General features: G+C 33.9%; 1 protein-coding gene across 1 annotated transcript in view; it reads right to left on the bottom strand.

Moving 5' to 3' along the window:
• LOC111086440 overlaps positions 1 to 17,225 on the bottom strand; it is a 57,115-nt gene extending 39,890 nt beyond the window's left edge. The window contains exon 1 of the mRNA XM_022389284.1: positions 16,568 to 17,225. Within this exon, the coding sequence (XP_022244992.1) occupies positions 16,568 to 16,724 (157 nt within the window). The 5' untranslated portion in view covers positions 16,725 to 17,225. The remainder of the gene's footprint in view (positions 1 to 16,567) is intronic.
• Between the last annotated feature and the right edge of the window lie 1,432 nt (positions 17,226 to 18,657).

Below are 18,657 nucleotides of genomic sequence, written 5' to 3'. Positions count from 1 at the left end.
ATTTTGTAGCACAATATAATTAGTGTGCAGACCGTTTTCATTTATATAGTGCTCTGTGAACACAAATTAGTTAGCATAAATCAGTTAAATGACGAAAAATTGGGTGTCTATTTACTTGTGACCACTCAGTGTAGTTTAACGTCTTTCTTCTTTTGTGCAAAATACAAGAGTATTCATTTTGTTATTGTAAATGTGGTCTTCACTAGAGTCACAAATGAAAAAACAACAACAAAAAACATTAAATATGAAAGCAAAGAGTAAACTGATCTGGAATACAGAGAGAATATTTTTTAACTTGTTAGATTGGAATGAAATAGCTTAGAATTGTTACTAATATAATAGGAAATAGGATAAGTAATCAGAACAATAATTTATTCAACCTAACTATAGCTTAGTATGTGGATTTCGGCACTAACCTGCATCTCCAAATCGGTTGAACTTCTGAGAATTATAATTGGGATTATTACGAAAAAACGTAACTAACAGTGAAAGTCCCCAACTAAAAATTCAATACATTCTAATAATTAAAACTTATAGGTTTTCATTTCATGGTATTGATTCGTGACATCACATATTTCCAGTAATTGTGTTATATAGAATTGACTTTATTGTTTTAGAAATTACTTTTCAGTTTTGATCTTTATAATTAATTTACTTTTGGTCAATAATTGTAACCCTACATCATAGTTATGATGGTTCATATAAATAAAACTAATTAATTAAGAAAAAACAAATTACCAATTCGATTTGAATTTTTAGGAGTGAACCTTAACAAGACAGTCAAAATAAAATAACTAGAGAGGCACTCAGTTGAGCAAGCGTTGATCATATTCGGCTCACAAAAAATACGAAAATCTGCCCGTATGCCCGTAGTTGTCAAAACATGGACCATTTTGGTCAGGACAATGAAGAATAATGGTCCACATATGTCCACCAAGTTTCCTCACAATCTGATCATTTTTGACTGAGTTATAGAGCAAAAATGGTGTGTGAAATCGGTCCCCATGTTAACAAATTGGGTTTTTTATGGATTTTCGTGAACTTGGTGTGATCCTCCAAATATAATCACTTCTAAGTTGGAACATAGTCCAAATATATACCAACTTTCATCCAAATCCATTCAGTTGTTTTCGAGAAATCTTGCTGACAAACACACATACACAGGAGTGAAAACATAACCTCCGTCCACCTTCGGTGGCAGAGGTAATAATGATTGAAGCAAAACCCACCTTGAGCCATGCATGGGTAGAGTATAAGTGGCAGAGGTAATAATGATTGAAGCAAAACCCACCTTGAGCCATGCATGGGTAGAGTATAAGTTTGTGGATTATTCAATTCTGCTAAAATAATGAAAATAATATTTCTGTTCTGAAATAGCTTCTACAAGCTCAAATTGTTCTCAAATAAAGAAATTACAACCAAATAATAAAAATGATGTTGTGGATAATGTTGCCTATGAGTGTATTAATTGCATGATGCAGGATTTGACTAGTTAAAACTGGTTTATAACTGAGAGTTACAAACAATTATAGGTTCGTATAGCCCCAAACAAACAATTTTTCTCAAATTAAATTTAAGCTAGTCTGAAAATAAACGATTTATTTAAGAAATCGGAAGAAATTTTCAAAAGTTCAGAGAAGTAAAAAAAAAGAGCTGCACTTCAAAATGGTGTTTGACGAAGAAACTTTGTAGCATTATAAGTTTGAAGCAAAATACCAAAAATTAATCACGAAACTTATATATGTCCAATCGTACGATATTTGTATATATTCATTAAAGTAGGCTTGAACGATACGCTGTTGCTTTTCTGTTACAAAAATAAACCCTTTACAGAAGTTTGACGAAGTTGTAATGCAGAACGTGGCTTTATTTAAACTCGGCTGAACAAGCGTAACATGCAGTGACTGACAAGTATGTACTATTTGAAACCTGTCACCTTAGTCACGAATCTTCTTACAAGCCCATGTGCAAGAACGTAAATAGACTAGGAGAACCTCCGCGTCAGACCTATTTTTTTCCAGATGTTGGTTAATTATTTTCTTGGCTGGAAGTTGACATCTGTCAACAAAGGTATGAATAAATAGAGGGTGCTGTGTAAGAGACAACTCTTCGAGAGGAAAGTGTGTTTACTTATTAAAACTCATCGTTAAAAGTCTACTTTATAACTTTTGTATATAACAATTTTAAAGTATGTTGTTGTTTTTCTGTCTGAAGAAAAATAGAAAACATAAACCGTTTTTTGATACACTGAAGTTGTTTAGGCAAAAATCTAAAGTTTATCGTAACACACACAATAAAAAGAACCTGCACTTCATGTTATTTCTATCACAATTTCTAGGCTTATTGGTTTCCAATGTTTCACGCGTTTAATTAAACCGTAACTGTTAACGATACAATATGTTTTTTAAGTTGAGCTAATTTGATAAAACTGACAAAGATAGCTAAATTATTCAGTTTATTAACAAGTATTTTACAAAAACCAAATATTGTTGTCAGATATGTCTCTGAGTTTCACAAATGTATTTTTTATTTTTTTGTAGTTTAAGCACAAAGCTACACGATGGGCTATCTGTGCTCTGCCAACCACGGATATCGAAACCCGGTTTCTAGTGTTGTAAGTCCGAAGACATATCGCTGTGCCACTGGTGGGAGAAGTAACAGTCAGTCGTCGGGATAAGTTTAAAAAATGCCCTCTAAGAAGAACCATTAATAAATTGTTTGTAAAAATTGGATGTTTTTATTATGAACTGTATTTTGCAGATATGAAACTCCAAACAGTTATTATGCGTATTTTATCAATTGCAGATATTTATAAGTTGACAGTATTAAAAAACTGAGTAAAAAAAGAACTTATAAAACATGTTTTTTAATTACGAGTCAGTTATATTTTCATAAAATGTAGTATTTTAAAGCATTTGTTAAATCATTTTTTATTCTAAGAGATGTTTTAATGCTCTTAAGTTAAACATAATTTTTCCCGAAATATGTACCAAGTCATGGATGTCGGTTTTTCATGTGTTATCTGTTTATTGACGTTTTCTCCTGAGAAGGGAAGAGTTCTTCTAGTCATTGGTACGTAAGCAAACACTATCGCCATTGTTACAGAACGCTTTCTCTGCAACTTGGTATCGAATGAAGTTTATACCCGATAGGTAGACACATAATATCTTGGAACATTATTATATGTGTGTTATCTGCGTGAAATCTTGTGCAAATACAAGGTAATACGTTTTAAGTCAATCTGCTGTAGATAGCAGAGGTAGAGGGCCGTAGGGGATCGCAGAAATCTAAGCCTTACGTTGAATATGATATGAATTTCCAAGAAATTAGCAGCGTAGTGTCATTATTCGCTTTTGTTTAAACAAAACATTTAGAAATGGATAAGAAAGCATTTATTGCAATCCTTCTCAATTTTAAAACTGTTTCGCAAACCCTGCTGAACTTTCTTTATTGGTGATTAACCTATTAAACTAACTACTGGAAAACAACTGTCAAAATGCAAACATTAACTCTGTATACAAACAAATATTTATAAATAGATGTGAAGCTGCTTCTTCCAGAAAAAGTATCAGAATTACGTGAAACGTTCTATCTATTAATATTTTATTTGAATAAAGTTTTTAACGTGTATACACTTAAAATCCGTTTTCTTGTTTTTGGCATTCCAACCAAAAGCAATCAATCAACAACTTAAACATACATGGACGTCTGGCCAGCTTTGAAACATACACAACCACTGGTGAAAATCTCTTCAAGACGTGCTTGTTCTTCAATGTTCTGATCAATCAGAGCCTGTCATTTCAAGATATGTCTATCTAGAAAAGTTATTTTTAAAACACCTTAGAACTGATAGAAATAAAAAGTCACGAATCTTTTCGTTAATGACTGTCTTCTTTAAGAAGGAGAGCGAGGAGGTTTGAAATAACTGTAAAATATATTTGAAAAAACAACAACAAACAACTGAACCGTGCTTTAAAAACTTTTGGATTAAATACATTAGTTATGTTTAAATAGGAAAACTGTGTTTCTAGCACTGGATATATTTTTGAGATTGTAAAACTTGAAGGATGAATCACGATATATACATGTGGGTATTCGTCTTTGCTGTGGTAAAATGTATAGATTTGTCTATTATTCTGTTCGTTTACGATAACGAATTTAACGTATAACATGCCTTTCGTATACTTTAGACATATGATTAAACTTAAAATAATGGTGTACAGAAGGCAATAATACATTTCATTCTAGGACACCTACAAAGAATTCTATACAAGATTAATCTGAACAATATTAAAAATAAAACCTTGCTACTTGATGTTCCATCGTCCAAACATGGATCGGTTTAAGCCTAACTCGTTACGCTAAAACAGAACTACACTAATTATCGATTATGTAACTTCATTACGGGCATTCCTAAACGACTACAAATTAACTTTAATGTTGATGGAATATCATTTCATAGTTGTTAGCAGATTCAATACTTTCACACACTTGAAAAGTAGGCCTAAGTTAGGTATTTATTAACCAAAATGTTAGAAACTCCATTAATTAATTGTTAAATAAATTACGTGTGAGTAACATTCAATTATTAGGTTATTTGAACTATTATAAAGAATTCATAAGTGTAACTGCACATTTAAGACAGTGTCAATGAAAATAAAGAAGTCCTAGTGGGTAAGTAATCCCTCAAAACTGGCCAGCTAGCATTAACATTTAAGACAGTGTCAATGAAAATAAAGGAGTCCTAGTAGGTAAGTAATCCCTCAAATCTGGCCAGCTAGCATTAACATTTAAGACAGTGTCAATGAAAATAAAGGAGTCCTAGTGGGTAAGTAATCCCTCAAAACTGGCCAGCTAGCATTAACATTTAAGACAGTGTCAATGAAAATAAAGGAGTCCTAGTGGGTAAGTAATCCCTCAAATCTGGCCAGCTAGCATTAACATTTAAGACAGTGTCAATGAAAATAAAGGAGTCCTAGTGGGTAAGTAATCCCTCAAATCCAAATACTGCCACTTACCATTCTCTAATCATGATAATTAGAAATCTGTTCAAATTTGTTTGTTGTTAAATACAAATCTGATCTATCTATGCTGTGCCCACCATGGATATCGAAACCCGATTTTTACCAGGCTTTCAGGCTAACCGCTGAAACAGTAGAAAAGATCAAATTTTCGTTAGTCAACCTAAATACTGTGGCGACTTGCCACACTTGAACCCTGATAGTTAGGAACCAATTCAAAAGGTCAAACTCTTTTTATTGAACCTAAATATTGTGGCGACTTACCACACTCCAACTCTGATAATTAGGAAATTATTCAAGGGGTCAAACTCTTTTTATTGAACCTAAATACTGTGGCGACTTACCACACTCCAACTCTGATAATTAGGAAATTATTCAAGGGGTCAAACTCTTTTTATTGAACCTAAATGCTATGTCGACTCACCACACTTCAATCCTGATAATAAATATTGTGGCGGCTTACCACACTTCAACCCTGATAATTAGGAACCTATTCAAAAGGTCAAACTCTCGTTATTCAACACTCTTTTCTGTCCTTAAACTGGTAAGGGGCTTAGAACTAATGTCCTAAGGCATTTTAAAGGCGGGAGATATAACAACGTTGTCTTTTAGCAACAAAGATTTTCAGGCTCAAAAAAAAGTGTCTTAGAAACCATCGTTATTCGTAACAATAATTTGTCCTGCTAACATGTAACAGAACTATCAGTATGATACATTGTTGGCGTGACAACATCGTAGAAGTCAATATAATCAATATTTATCTATGGCTCTCGATGGTTTTAGAAAGACTTCTAGATTAACGACCTTGAAACACGGATTGGTTGACAGTGTAAAAGAAATTAGACATGCTTGTTAGGGGGTCAGAACAGGGGGAGGAGAATGCTCAAGACCGGTCCTTGTAGTTTGATTAGTATCATTGGTTGAGGATTATCGGTATGTATGAGTATATTATAGGGAAAGACATACTTCTTCCCTCCTTCTATGTTGCAGTAACATAATCGTAATCTTAGTCTATGTTCAAAATTACTCCAGTATGTGAAATATAGACATATGAACGTTCCTGACATCAATGCTACTATGATGCAAAATAAATCTTAAAAAGCTGAAAAAAATTGTTGTCTTACAACCAGAACTTCTAAGAAATATATCTTTCTAAAATATAAAAAATATAACTTAATAATTTTTATGGAACGTGACATAATTAGTTCACTGTTTTTTTTGTTTGTTTTTTGTTTTTTTTGTCTTGACAATGTTTTACCTACCAAATAAGACTATGAGAGCGCCAATGTTAGCAGTCACGCCTGAGTTTTTGTAATTTACTACCCTTGTGAACTTTTGCGTTGAACAATTAGAGTACAAAAGTATTTGAAAATTTTCAGCTAACTTTTGTTGGAAATTAGTTATATATATAACTTTTAGATGCAGCAGCATACAAAAGAAAAGATGAACACACAGATTGGTTTTTTTTCTAAACTAAACACTTATACTTCCAATAATTGGCATGATAGTATAATGACATCGAAGACACTCATATTTATTATGTTCTTTAGACTATTCGCTCAGACAAAATTAGCTTAAAAGCTGGTGGCTGCTGTTCACTAAGTGCCTTCGTTCTCGGCTATCAGTTCAAAGTTAGGGATAGCTAGTGTAGATAGTTTTGAGTAGCTTGGTACGACAATCCGAAGACAAAACACAATAAAAAAATAAACGCACTTTAAGACACTGTTAAAAGATTTAAAAAATCATAAGTGACGATTGTTATATATATATACTAGCGGGGGGTAGTTCGCTACTTGTATGAGGAGATGACGGGTAATTTCTTTCTTGAACACTAACCTTCCTTTACGAGCAGGCAAACAAAAAGCTATTGAGCTATTATTTTGTTTTCCTTGTCACCGTCATTCTAGATAAATATTAAAGTTTTATTTGTTATTCAAAATAGCGATTTATATTTGCAACTAGAAAGCTTTATTTTTTCTCACTAGACTAGAAAAAAAAGATATCATTTTTATGAATTTGCAAATAAAAAACTTCGTATAAACAATGAAAATTATATTTTTTTTTACGTTTAACCTAGTGACAAGTTTTATAAACAATGTGGAGTGATAGGATGTGATGATGTGTATATATCAATCCCAAACTACTGATGGAAGTACATTAATAAATTTGAAAGAGTTTAAAACAAGCTGGATTTTAGTTCGTTTCTACTTCTTTTCCAACCACATTTCTTTCCAATCTCTGTAGAGTTTCTGATTTATATAACAAATACACTGCAAGAAACTTTATCCTACAAACGAAACGTCTGTTCAGTCCGGGCTGCATCCACATATTTTTTACTTGGTAATTTCAAAGAGGAGCTTTTAGTTGCTTCTTTTAATAATTTGAAATCAAAGTATTAGTATATACTTCCATTTGGAAAGGAGTCGAGCATCAGAAAGCCATATAAAAATAATAATGTTAACAATATGATATCAACTGTTTCAAAAATGTTTATACGTAATACTTTAAAAAACTGAATACATCAAACAATACGATGGGAAGTTAACCAAACATTCATAGCTTTGACGTCTTTCATTTCACATTAAATAACTGATGTCACAGATGACTGAGTTTCTATGCCCCCTCCCCTTACCGCGAAGCACAGCAGCGCATGTAGGTTTGCTCCTGTCCGTCCCAGTCATATGGAGAGGATATCTCAAGATTGTATAGATAGATTTTCACTATACGTATAAAACCTGTACTACATACAAAGTTCTAGAACTGATCAACTTTTGAAGGCCATAAGTCAAAAGTCAAGATTTAAAGGTCACTGGTAGATAGAAAATTTTCCCCAATCATGTGTACAGGATATCTCAAGATTATATAGATGAAGTTTCACCAAATTTATATAAATGGTACTACATACAATGTTTTAGACATGATTATCTTTTGAAAGCCGTTGGTCAAAGGTCAAGTTAAAAGGTTATTGGTAAAAAAATCCACAACCTTATGAACATGATATTTCAATGCAAGATCAATAGATATTGACTCAACTTATACAACAGGTATTACATACAAAGTTCGAAGTCAATCGAGCTGGGGATGCTTGAACATACAGTATAACATTAATAAGGGCATAACTGTTTCGTAAACAAAATTTGCACTTGTTCACCTTAGATCATAATAGCTGTTGAATTGACAAAATACCTCTTCAAATGATTGTATTTATTTATCTAACTAGCCCCCCAGTCTGCGGACTTACAACGCTATAAACCGGGTTTCGATACACGTGGTGGGTAGAGCACACACAGCCTATTGTGCAGCTTTGTGCTTAACTACAAACAAACAGTCTAACTTTCGTTCTAGTTATCGAGCTGTTTGTTGCCTACACAAGAGCCTTATCTGTTACGCCAAAAACACAGTGAATGTATTTTCTCATATTGTAGTCACCTATATTCAGATCGGCAAAATCCCTTATTTTAACCGGCATGCTTACGAACTACTCCATATTTTGACCCACGTCGCTTTTCGTTTTTGGGGGCAACTAAAACAACGAAACTAGTACATTAAAGAGAAACGATTATATTAAAACTCTCTATTGTAAAAATGGTATTATCATTTATATATCGATCAGTGTACAGTTCAACACGTGTCCAAGCAGGTCAATTTAAGCCTTCCCGTTCTGTAAATTTCCCCTAGTGGTTAGCGTACTCAAATCGTGAACCCGACAGTTCTTTGTTCACAGCCCATTGCCCCAAAATACGCTCCGCACTTTGGGGGCGTGGGTGCCCTATAAGTTGGCGTTAGGTACTATTAACTAGCCACCTTTTCTCTAATCTATCATTTCAAAATTAGCCATTTGTAGAGCTTCACACGAAAGTTCTGAAATAAACAATTCCTATAGGAGAGAAAAAATCGAGAGTAGACTAACATGCAAAATGGTCTAAAGCCTCAGTTATTAATGGCATAAAGTTTCAGGCACATTTATATTTAATTTAAACTTTTGACTTAAGTATTTACCGAAGATAAAATAGTTCCAATACACCATTCACAAGAAATAAAAGATTTCGTTTCGATATATCTTTACGTAACCTGTTTAATTTTTCTGATATTTTTTACGCTTATATAAATAAATCACGTCGCATTCCCAGATTTTCAATAATCTATAAATGTTATAAACCAATATTTACAAATATTTCTATGTATATTCAGGTAAAATAAAAAGACTTTTTATCGTAAAAAAGAAGTAATTATATAAACAGGTGACAAAATAAAATATTCCATCATATTATATCTGTAAACGTTCTTGATTTGCGGAATAGGTTATATAACACTTGAAATATATGGAAGACTTAGCAGCGACAAAATAAGTTAAGCATTATATGATATTATGACTGTGTGGTTGTTTCGGAATTTCGCGCAAAGCTACAATAGAGCTATCTGCACCAGCCGTCCATAAGTGGGATTAATTGTCACATTATAAAGCCCCACGGCTAAAAGTTTGAGCATCTTCAGTGAGGGGGATTCGAACCCGCGACTATCAGCTTGCGAGTGCCTTAACCACCAAGCCCAACAAATCCATTAGATCTTCTTTTATTTTAATCTTAACATGTGGTCTCCTTCCATTTTAAACTTCCTATCACGCTTGCACACCAACGTTATTATACACTTCAGCTGTAGGCTGAGATCTCTTTAGTAAAGTTTTTTTATTTTTTTTTTTTTACGTAAGGCTACGTTAAGCTATCGCACGGGGGTATAAGTGGGTACAAAATAAATTATGTAACTTACTTTGATTATATTTCATACTTGTTAGTAGTTTACCTCTTTACGTAAAGCTTTGTTCTTGTACCGGTTATCAAGGCCATCAGGCCTCTTGGTGACTCAGCAGTAAGGCTGAAAACTTATAACGCTAAAATTCGGGTTTCGATACTCGCTGTGGATAGAGCTAAGATAGCCCATTGTGTAGCTCTGCGCTTACAACAACAAAATCATCAGAGCATCAGATATACTCTTCAAGATGTATTAGTCGACGAATTAAAACTACATCTAATGTGAACTTGAACTTTCACATTTCTTACAGACATCTAATTTGATTTCTCATTTTTGCTTCGCGCGTGAGGCTTGAGAATAGAGGTTAAATCCGACATGTGGTATATTACTTCCATTGTGTGGGTCCTACTACTGAGGTAAAGTTAATTCAAATAATATAATAAAAATGAATAATCGGTGTTTAAAAATAAACTAAATAAATGATATTAAGCATTACCCTAAAAATCTTATCTCTAAATGATTACAAGATTACAATTCACTTATTAATTCTAGTTTACACCATAACAGTCGTTGTTCACGAAAACTGATTATATAAATAGCGCCTATACCACCAATATGCCTGTCGTATCCCAGGCAGCATGATGAGCCCTGGTATTGTTCGAAAGGACTTGTCAGCATTGGATATGGCAGCTGTAGTGTGTTTGACATACTGTTTTTACTCATAAGTTCTTAGAAATATCTCACCTTCCAGGATACATTAACGTTCTTATTCTATAGTCAGCATCCTAGTTTGATTTGTTTGTCCCCTTGTGCAACTTGTCTGAGCTTTAAATTCATTCACGGGATGGAAATGCTGCTGTATTTATACAACCTTTCTTTCAAATGTAGAATCAAACACAACTGTTATGTTTTTCACAACCATAAACGTGCTGATTTTTATCGTGTTTCAGTTATTATTTGTTTACCATTTATGTGTATCAGAAGTTAACTGTCGTTACAAACACGTTTCAATGGTAGGAATGGGTGAGGTGATTCTAATCAAAAAGGACATTTTAAAGCTTAACCGAAATTACTAGGACGTGTTTCTGACATTAAATCATCTTTAACACCGTTATCTGTTTGCACCGTACCGTGGCGTTGTAAACAATAAAAACCAGCAGATTGTTCAGAATTGCTTTGGGAAAACGTACTACTCTAAGATTTAATATTTTTGTAATAAGACCAAAGAAACTTCTACATAGTTTAATATTCGGTTATTGTGTATAAGCAGTATTAACCTTTTTTATGATATATTATACTACTTATGATGTTGCGTTTGTTGTTGGATAAACTAATCTTGTCTGCTAAAAAAGTTAGAAAATGTGCACACTTAGCACCTTCTTAAATCCTATTTTTTCCCTTTCTACTATAAGTCTACGTGAAAGGTTCTCTTATTGATGTGACCAGTTGACGTCATTTACTCTTGTATTGAGTGGCCACTTAGCCTAATGAGTTATCTACTCGGCCTGTTATTTTACTGAATAACTAATCGGTTTAATGAGTTTCATCTAAAGCAATTATTTTCTTATTGAGTAATCAGTTGGCCAGATGGGTTCTCACACAAAGTGACCAGTCAGTCTGGTGTGCTGTTCTACTGAATGACACAAGTAATGTGAAATAAATAACAATCGTCACTTGCGCTTACCTAAGCTATATCCATGTCTATATCTACATCCAGTTCTACATATTCTTGTACATATGCAGTTAAAGCCAAATCATCATGTTCAGCTGCATTATCTTGATATAACATTGTTATTTTTGGTACAGACGTCTATTGCTAAAAGACGCACCCTTTTTATTAAAATAGACTGCTAATTTATTTCTGAGATAACCCATACCTTAATTTTTTTCATTTAAATTCTTGCTATTTTCATTCAGTGTTCGCTAATATTCTGAAGATTTATTACATATACACATCTAAATGAATTTAAGAATGTAAAATGCGTATACACAATTCCTAAAAAATACGGTTATAATTTACATGGAACTACCTAACAGTCTGTTTTATTTTTCTGATGTTTTTTGCACGTGGAAATAATTTTGAGATTCTGATAATAACAAAGCGTTTTAAGATATAGAGTGAGTTTCTTAAAGTCGATTTAGAGCCAAATAACTTAAAATTTTGAAGGAGCCAGTCTTCAATGTTCTCGTTGAAAGTGAAAAAGTCGCACAGCAAAGCGTTTAGGACAGCTATAACTCCTGAAAACACCCCAACCCAACACTCAGCAACGGCCTCATACGTAAGATTTAGGAGATAGTTACGAAGAAGAACCCTCTAACCTAAAAATAAAAACATTACTTCAGTTAACAAAACAATAAACAAGAATTGGAAATTCATTAAAGCTTACAAGGTTCCAGCCACACTTCAATATTAACAGCTGTTTTCTTGACAAAGATTGAAAATACTGGAATATAGAATACATAAATATTCCACACACATCTCGACGTAGTCTTGAAATACACCTTCACGTGAACAGTAAAGGGTCTACAGAAACTTGTATAAGATTGATTTTGTTATTCTTTGTAGAAATTTGTTACAATGAAAATTACAGTTTCGGCCAATAGTGCGTAATCATGACCATTAGATTGAGCATAATCCACGACGAAGACGGTAGTGCTTAAGAAATGTGAGTGCCGGATTAATTAAACGTAGGCCCCACCCCCACCATATACTTTTTCAAATCATGAGATTTATCAATAATTAAATTCATAACAAAATTCACCTATGTAAAAATCAATACGATGAAACCGGTCAAAAACGCTACATGCTGTCTTTCTCGCGCTCCATGCCTCGCACAAGGCCTGCGCTTTCTCGAATAGATGGCTTAAATGTTTTATCACAGTTAAGAAAAAAAATTTTATCAAATGATAAAATCATATAATTTTAATCAAAATAATGGAACTTAATTACAAAAAGATAAAAAATATTACTTTAAAAAATGTCTACAGATTGGTGTTATGACAAGTTCGGTTCAGACATAATGCTCGATTAAAACATTTTTGGAGAAACACAGGTTTGAGCTTCTTTTTTGTTCTGACCCCCATTATAACAAAGCCCGAATGTAAGCTAGTAAGCTCTAGTTGTCGGATTAACTGTCTTAACCAAGCAAGCTATTGACCTCAACTCAATACACTTTATTCCATTATTTACATAAAGCTATTTCATTTACTGGATAAAGAGATCATAAGAACATCAGATATACTCTTCAAGAGTCGAAGAACTGACACTACATTTCATTAAACTTGATCCTCCACAAATACGACATACAGTGTATTATCATCACTGTATGAGTTCTACTGATAAGTAGCCTCTACTATCAGGATACGTTATACAGTTTGTAACTTAGTTTTATTTCTCTGCCTCCTCTTGCAACGTGGCTAACGTTTACATTCATTCCCAGTATGAAACGTTGCTGTATTTATTTTTCTTTGAAAACGTATAAATGTTTTATTATGTTTCAGTTATTATCTATATGCTAATGTTTCGGTTATTCTCCATATGCTAATATTTCAGTTATTCTCCATATGCTAATGATGTTAAAATAAAGTTACCTGAAGAGAAAAATATAATTTTAGAAACACGTTTTAGTGCTGAAATGTGTGATATGTGATTCTGAACAAAAATTACATTTTGAAGTTTACCTATGAGCCATAGCTGAAATTAATGACATTAAATTTACCTCTAACGCTGTTATATGTTTGCAACTTACCATGGCGTTTTTAATAAAAGTCAGTTTCATTAGATATTTTTAATTCAGTATCCGCAGTGGAGTTAGAAATGTTTATATTATTTAATATGTTCTCATATACCAGCCAGTATATTTGCTGACTTTTAAAATCTACCATAAGTTAAAGCTCATCCACTGGACACGAGCGAATAGCTTGGAAATACTACAGTCAAATTTGAGTATCCACATCCTTGAAAAATTGTCGCTTCGCTAAAATAGAACTTGTCTCGATTTTTTTCTCGTCGTGCAACTCGAAATAAACTGACCAATAAAAGTAACCTGGACTACAGTAAAAACAATTAAGATGGTGACTAATAATGGCTGGAGACGGCTTGAATGGGTAATGAAGAAAAACTTTAATATAAGTTTAACATAACAGCAAATGTACAACGTTTCGACATCATCAGGTACAATTACCCATTCAAGCCGTCTCCAGCCATTATTAGTCTCAAAGTGGGTTCCTCGTCATCGAAATTAAGATGGTGATTACGTAGCGCTTAACAACAACAACAAAGTAATAATAATGATAACGTTGCATTTCAAAATACTTTAAAAGGTTAATATACAAAAAAGGATCAAAGAAGAAATTTGTACAGAAACATAACTGAGATTGCATTAAGTAAATATAACAATAAATATATTTTAGTTTGTTGAAAATATCAGTTCAGCGATAGGATACTAATATGGCGGAAATCAAACCACGAACTGTTTTGTAATGGGTCAGCCCATCTCTAATATATCCATTAGGAATATTTATTTCTAGTCTATTAGAACGTTTTTAATTCGCGTCTGGTGTGGATTTACATTCGATATTCTTATACATTCAGGGTATTTGTTAAAAGCTGACTCCATAAGTAACTCATGTTTATTTAGTCCGTGTTGGAATTTTTATTTAGTGTTTTGTAATATTCTGGAGGCTAATCGCACATACATGTCATGACATTAGTCACGTGTAGTATAAAACTTCGGGTATGAAAATAACAAAAATTAGAAAAGACACGTGACTGTTGTATAAATCGATGTTAGGCGGATTTTACACTAGACACGTGTCTTTTTATGTATATATGTTTGTGTGTAAAACAAGCATTAATTTAAACGCATAAATGGGAATCCGATATTTGACTTTTTTCATTTCCATTTGAAAAATAAAAAATCTTCAATATAAATTCTTCTGTTGCTTGAATATTAGTTAATAGGGTATTGAGATGAATAATCGGGCGCCAACAAGTTTTAGTTAAGTTAATTATTTTCAATTTAAATAGCTAAAAATTGAAAATAATTTAACTTTAACACTTCGATTTATCCCGTTTTGTTTACCTGGGTGTGAACAGAGTTTAAGATGACCTTACACGTTTTCTTGTTTATTCCTTTGTGTGCGTGTGCAGGGCGTTCAGAAGAACAGTCGTTTCATTATAACAATGCCGAAACTCTTGGCTCAAGTACTCTCGAACCTCCTTCATCAGGGACTTTTAACCTACCAACTCCTAGTGAATAAGTGTTCACGGAGCCGAGATTTTGTGCAGTGTCATCACCATATTTCTTCAGTGTTCGTGTGTGCTTTGACTAGTGTATTCAGTGTTCATGTGTGCTTTGACTAGTGTATTCAGTGTTCGTGTGTGCTTTGACTAGTGTATTCAGTGTTCGTGTGTGCTTTGACTAGTGTATTCAGTGTTCGTGTGTGCTTTGACTAGTGTATTCAGTGTTCGTGTGTGCTTTGACTAGTGTATGCAGTGTTCGTGTGTGCTTTGACTAGTGTGATCTTCCAGTAGCATATCGAGTACATAATATAAATGTTGTCAACCATGAACCAAGTTTGTTTGGTTGTTTTTCTGTTCAAAACTTACTAATGTCCTATTTATCTAACTTAGTTTTCACGTAGTTTCTGTAAGTTTAGCTAATGAGACCACAAAAACTGCACGGTTTTAAGAACAAAATTAATTGCTTGAATATATTAACTGTTTAACACGATATTTTCCTCAATTTATAATTTATATTCTTACAAATACTTGTAAACGGGGGAAAACCTGTAAATACGTTTTTTTAAAGTTTACCAGAACTCTTTTCTAATAAAGTCAATGGTTCACATTATGTCTGTAGGTCGTTACATCATAAAATCAATCGGTTGGTCATTTTTTATGTACAGTTTCCTTGAAACTACTTTATAAGTCAAGAACAAGTATTCCAAGAGTGAGGAAGGAACATAATTGGTGGTTACTTTGACACAGATGCATCCCAGTCTGTGTTAGTAGGATAACACAAGGTTGAATTCGTGGTTCCAACTGGTACTGAAAGGTTGATTTAAACTGTTAATTCAAATATAAAACAAGACCCTAAAACATAAAAAATATATTAAAGATGAATATGAAGTCCAATCTATCATTAGTCTCACCATTTGTCACCGAGTTATACCGACTTCGGGGAATTCCACCTTTTATATTATTTCTATTTTTAATCTTATTCTTAGACAGTTTGTCTGCCGAAAAATTCAGAAGAATCAGTTAGTAGTATAAATGCCGCATAGTCTTCAGATGTTATATAAATATGGTTTACTGTGGTGAGTTAAAGATAACTAAAAACACCACAAATATGATACATTCGTTTGGTTTGATATATTTATGTTTACATTTGATAATATTTTACATTGCCTTTCAGTTCACTGTGCAATAAAAACAACCATAATATATATATATATCTGTTTGTATGTATATTTGTGTTCGTGCGCGCGCGCTCGTACGTAGGACTATTTTATAAACAACACAATTTCATCCCCCTAAAATAATACATACTCTGATTCTTAAGGCTTATATTAACGAAAGGTAAGTAAATGTTTCTTTTTTTCTGTCATTAGATCTTTAGCTTTCAGCCGAAACGTTAAGGTAGAGGATTATTTTGTTGTTTCGCCAGAGTATTCTTTGAGGAAAACACTTAACAAGTATAATAAAACCTTTCTAACTAGCCCCTGGTCACACTACTATACGCACAATTCAATAGAATGCGTGCAAATGACTCGATTATTTAAAAAAATCTCACCTTCGGATTCTGGTCTGCCGTTGACCTTTTCAAGCGATCTCGTCCAGTTGAAGCGTAGATCCCAGGAGTTCCAGTGAGTGCAGACTAACGAGATCAGCTGGATAACCAGAAAAGCGATTTCTAAGATGATGAGAAAGACTTGTAGAATCTTCATCATTCAAACTGAATGAAACCTAGTTGTAAGCACTACCTTTTATGATAGTTAATTTTCAATTTCCGGTATAAAAAAGAAGACGATCAAGATGGATCAGTCAGTTTTAATAGTTTAGCTCCTGAGGCTCGTATTTTATTAATCAGTTTAAAAACAGTCAACAGAGCTGAACGATAAAACTGCCAGCGAATATCTTTCCCAGTAATTTAGTTACTTCATATCATTAGAAGTTTAGTGGATGCAGATACTAGAATTTTTGCGTCTGTACGCTTTTAATGAGGGTAAATAGTTCCACTTACTCAACAGTACATTCCAGCCACTGCCACTGAGTTACTTACTCCCTGTTTTAAATTCTTTATCAAGGTGCCAAGAAGTCTACTTACGTTCTCTCATACTCGGTCTGTAGATGAATACAGATAAGGAAACTTATACGGCTTAAACGATAAAATCCTATAGACACTATATGACGTAATTCAAAAATACTTTCTGTCCGTTACCTGTGACGTCATTCAAATAATTGACTGTTATGACCTGTATAACTTCCTTCTGAAATGTTTCCTTGAAAATCACACAATAAAATGAATTCAGTGTTTTCCTGAGTGATTTATTTGTCAAAATATATCGATGTCAGCAAATTATCGAAGAAAGCTAATGTCTGTTTAACATAAAACACGACAACCGTGATTTACCTGGTCAGAAAGTTGCGTTTACAAAGTGGTGGGGCGAAACGTCACAAAGATTACTGTCGTGATTCAATATCAGAGGTAAATAAATCACATACCGAACACACCCATAGATACTTAGGAAATTGATCTTTGAAAAACTCGGGGAGTGGTGTTTAGTTTGTGAGAGTTTCTCTACAGGGAAAAACGCAAAAGAAATCACAAATTCGGAGCACACAGTAAAGTCTTCCAAACAAACATCCGTCATGAAACCCCCCTTTACCCCGAACATTTCAAAAGAGAGCGAGCCGAACAAGCCGTATTTGTACAACCCATTTAGACAAGCAAAAGTATTTTCTGCTACACACTTCAGTCTCCAGAGCGTATTTGTACAACCAAGCCGTATTTGTACAACCCATTTAGACAAGCAAAAGTATTTACTGCTACACACTTCAGTCTCCAGAGCGCTAACCAGGCGGACCAGTCTTGTGCTAGGGAAACCACACTGAATAACTGAGGGCCAGGCGCCGGGAAGATACCATAGGGGTGTGGGCCAGGGTGACGCAGGGGAAGAGGGGGTGCAAATACCGCCACACGTATATATGTTTAGGCGTTTCCCAAATTCGAAGGCGGGATATCCCTTGTAGCCACTAACAGCCGTACAGAGGCAAGCTTCCCTGATGCACGCGGTAATAACAGGGCTGCAGGGGCGGACGAACCTCTAACTGATGTTACCCTGCTGTGGACCTTTGAGTCGGAACTGGACTGAAGTGTAGGTGAGCTGGCATGTTGTAACGAGGTTTGCATGATAACTGCTTTAGCAGGTCACGTGTATGCCATATGACAGTTTTTACGGCTAATTTATTGAAGTAAAAATGTTACGTACATTTTTTCAAGGACCCAAAGTCAGAACAAAAGAGAATTTACCACACCTGTTGTAACCCTCCTATCCAAAGTTCCGAAGCCTAATTTTTCACCCCTTGACTTTTGCTTGCTAGAATTTCAACCAACCTGAAGACGATACAACGCCCCCGTCAAATTCCTAACTCTACAATCTGCATTACGTGTGTAACAGTAATTCTACAACCAACCCCTCATATGAAACAGTAATTGTCATGTGTAACAGTAACTCTACATCCAACACTGCTATGTGTAACAGTTTAGTCTCTTACATTCACTACTACTCACAAATACAACATTAGTGATACTTCAATTCAGTGCTCGACGTCTACCACATCTGTGATCTGGAACCTGTTTTGGCATATATTTTTTATTTA

This window comes from Limulus polyphemus, unplaced genomic scaffold (genome assembly GCF_000517525.1).
Source record: "Limulus polyphemus unplaced genomic scaffold, Limulus_polyphemus-2.1.2 Scaffold1100, whole genome shotgun sequence".
In the NCBI taxonomy this organism is placed as follows: Eukaryota; Metazoa; Arthropoda; class Merostomata; order Xiphosura; family Limulidae; genus Limulus; species Limulus polyphemus.
This window is presented reverse-complemented; position numbering and strand designations above follow the sequence as displayed.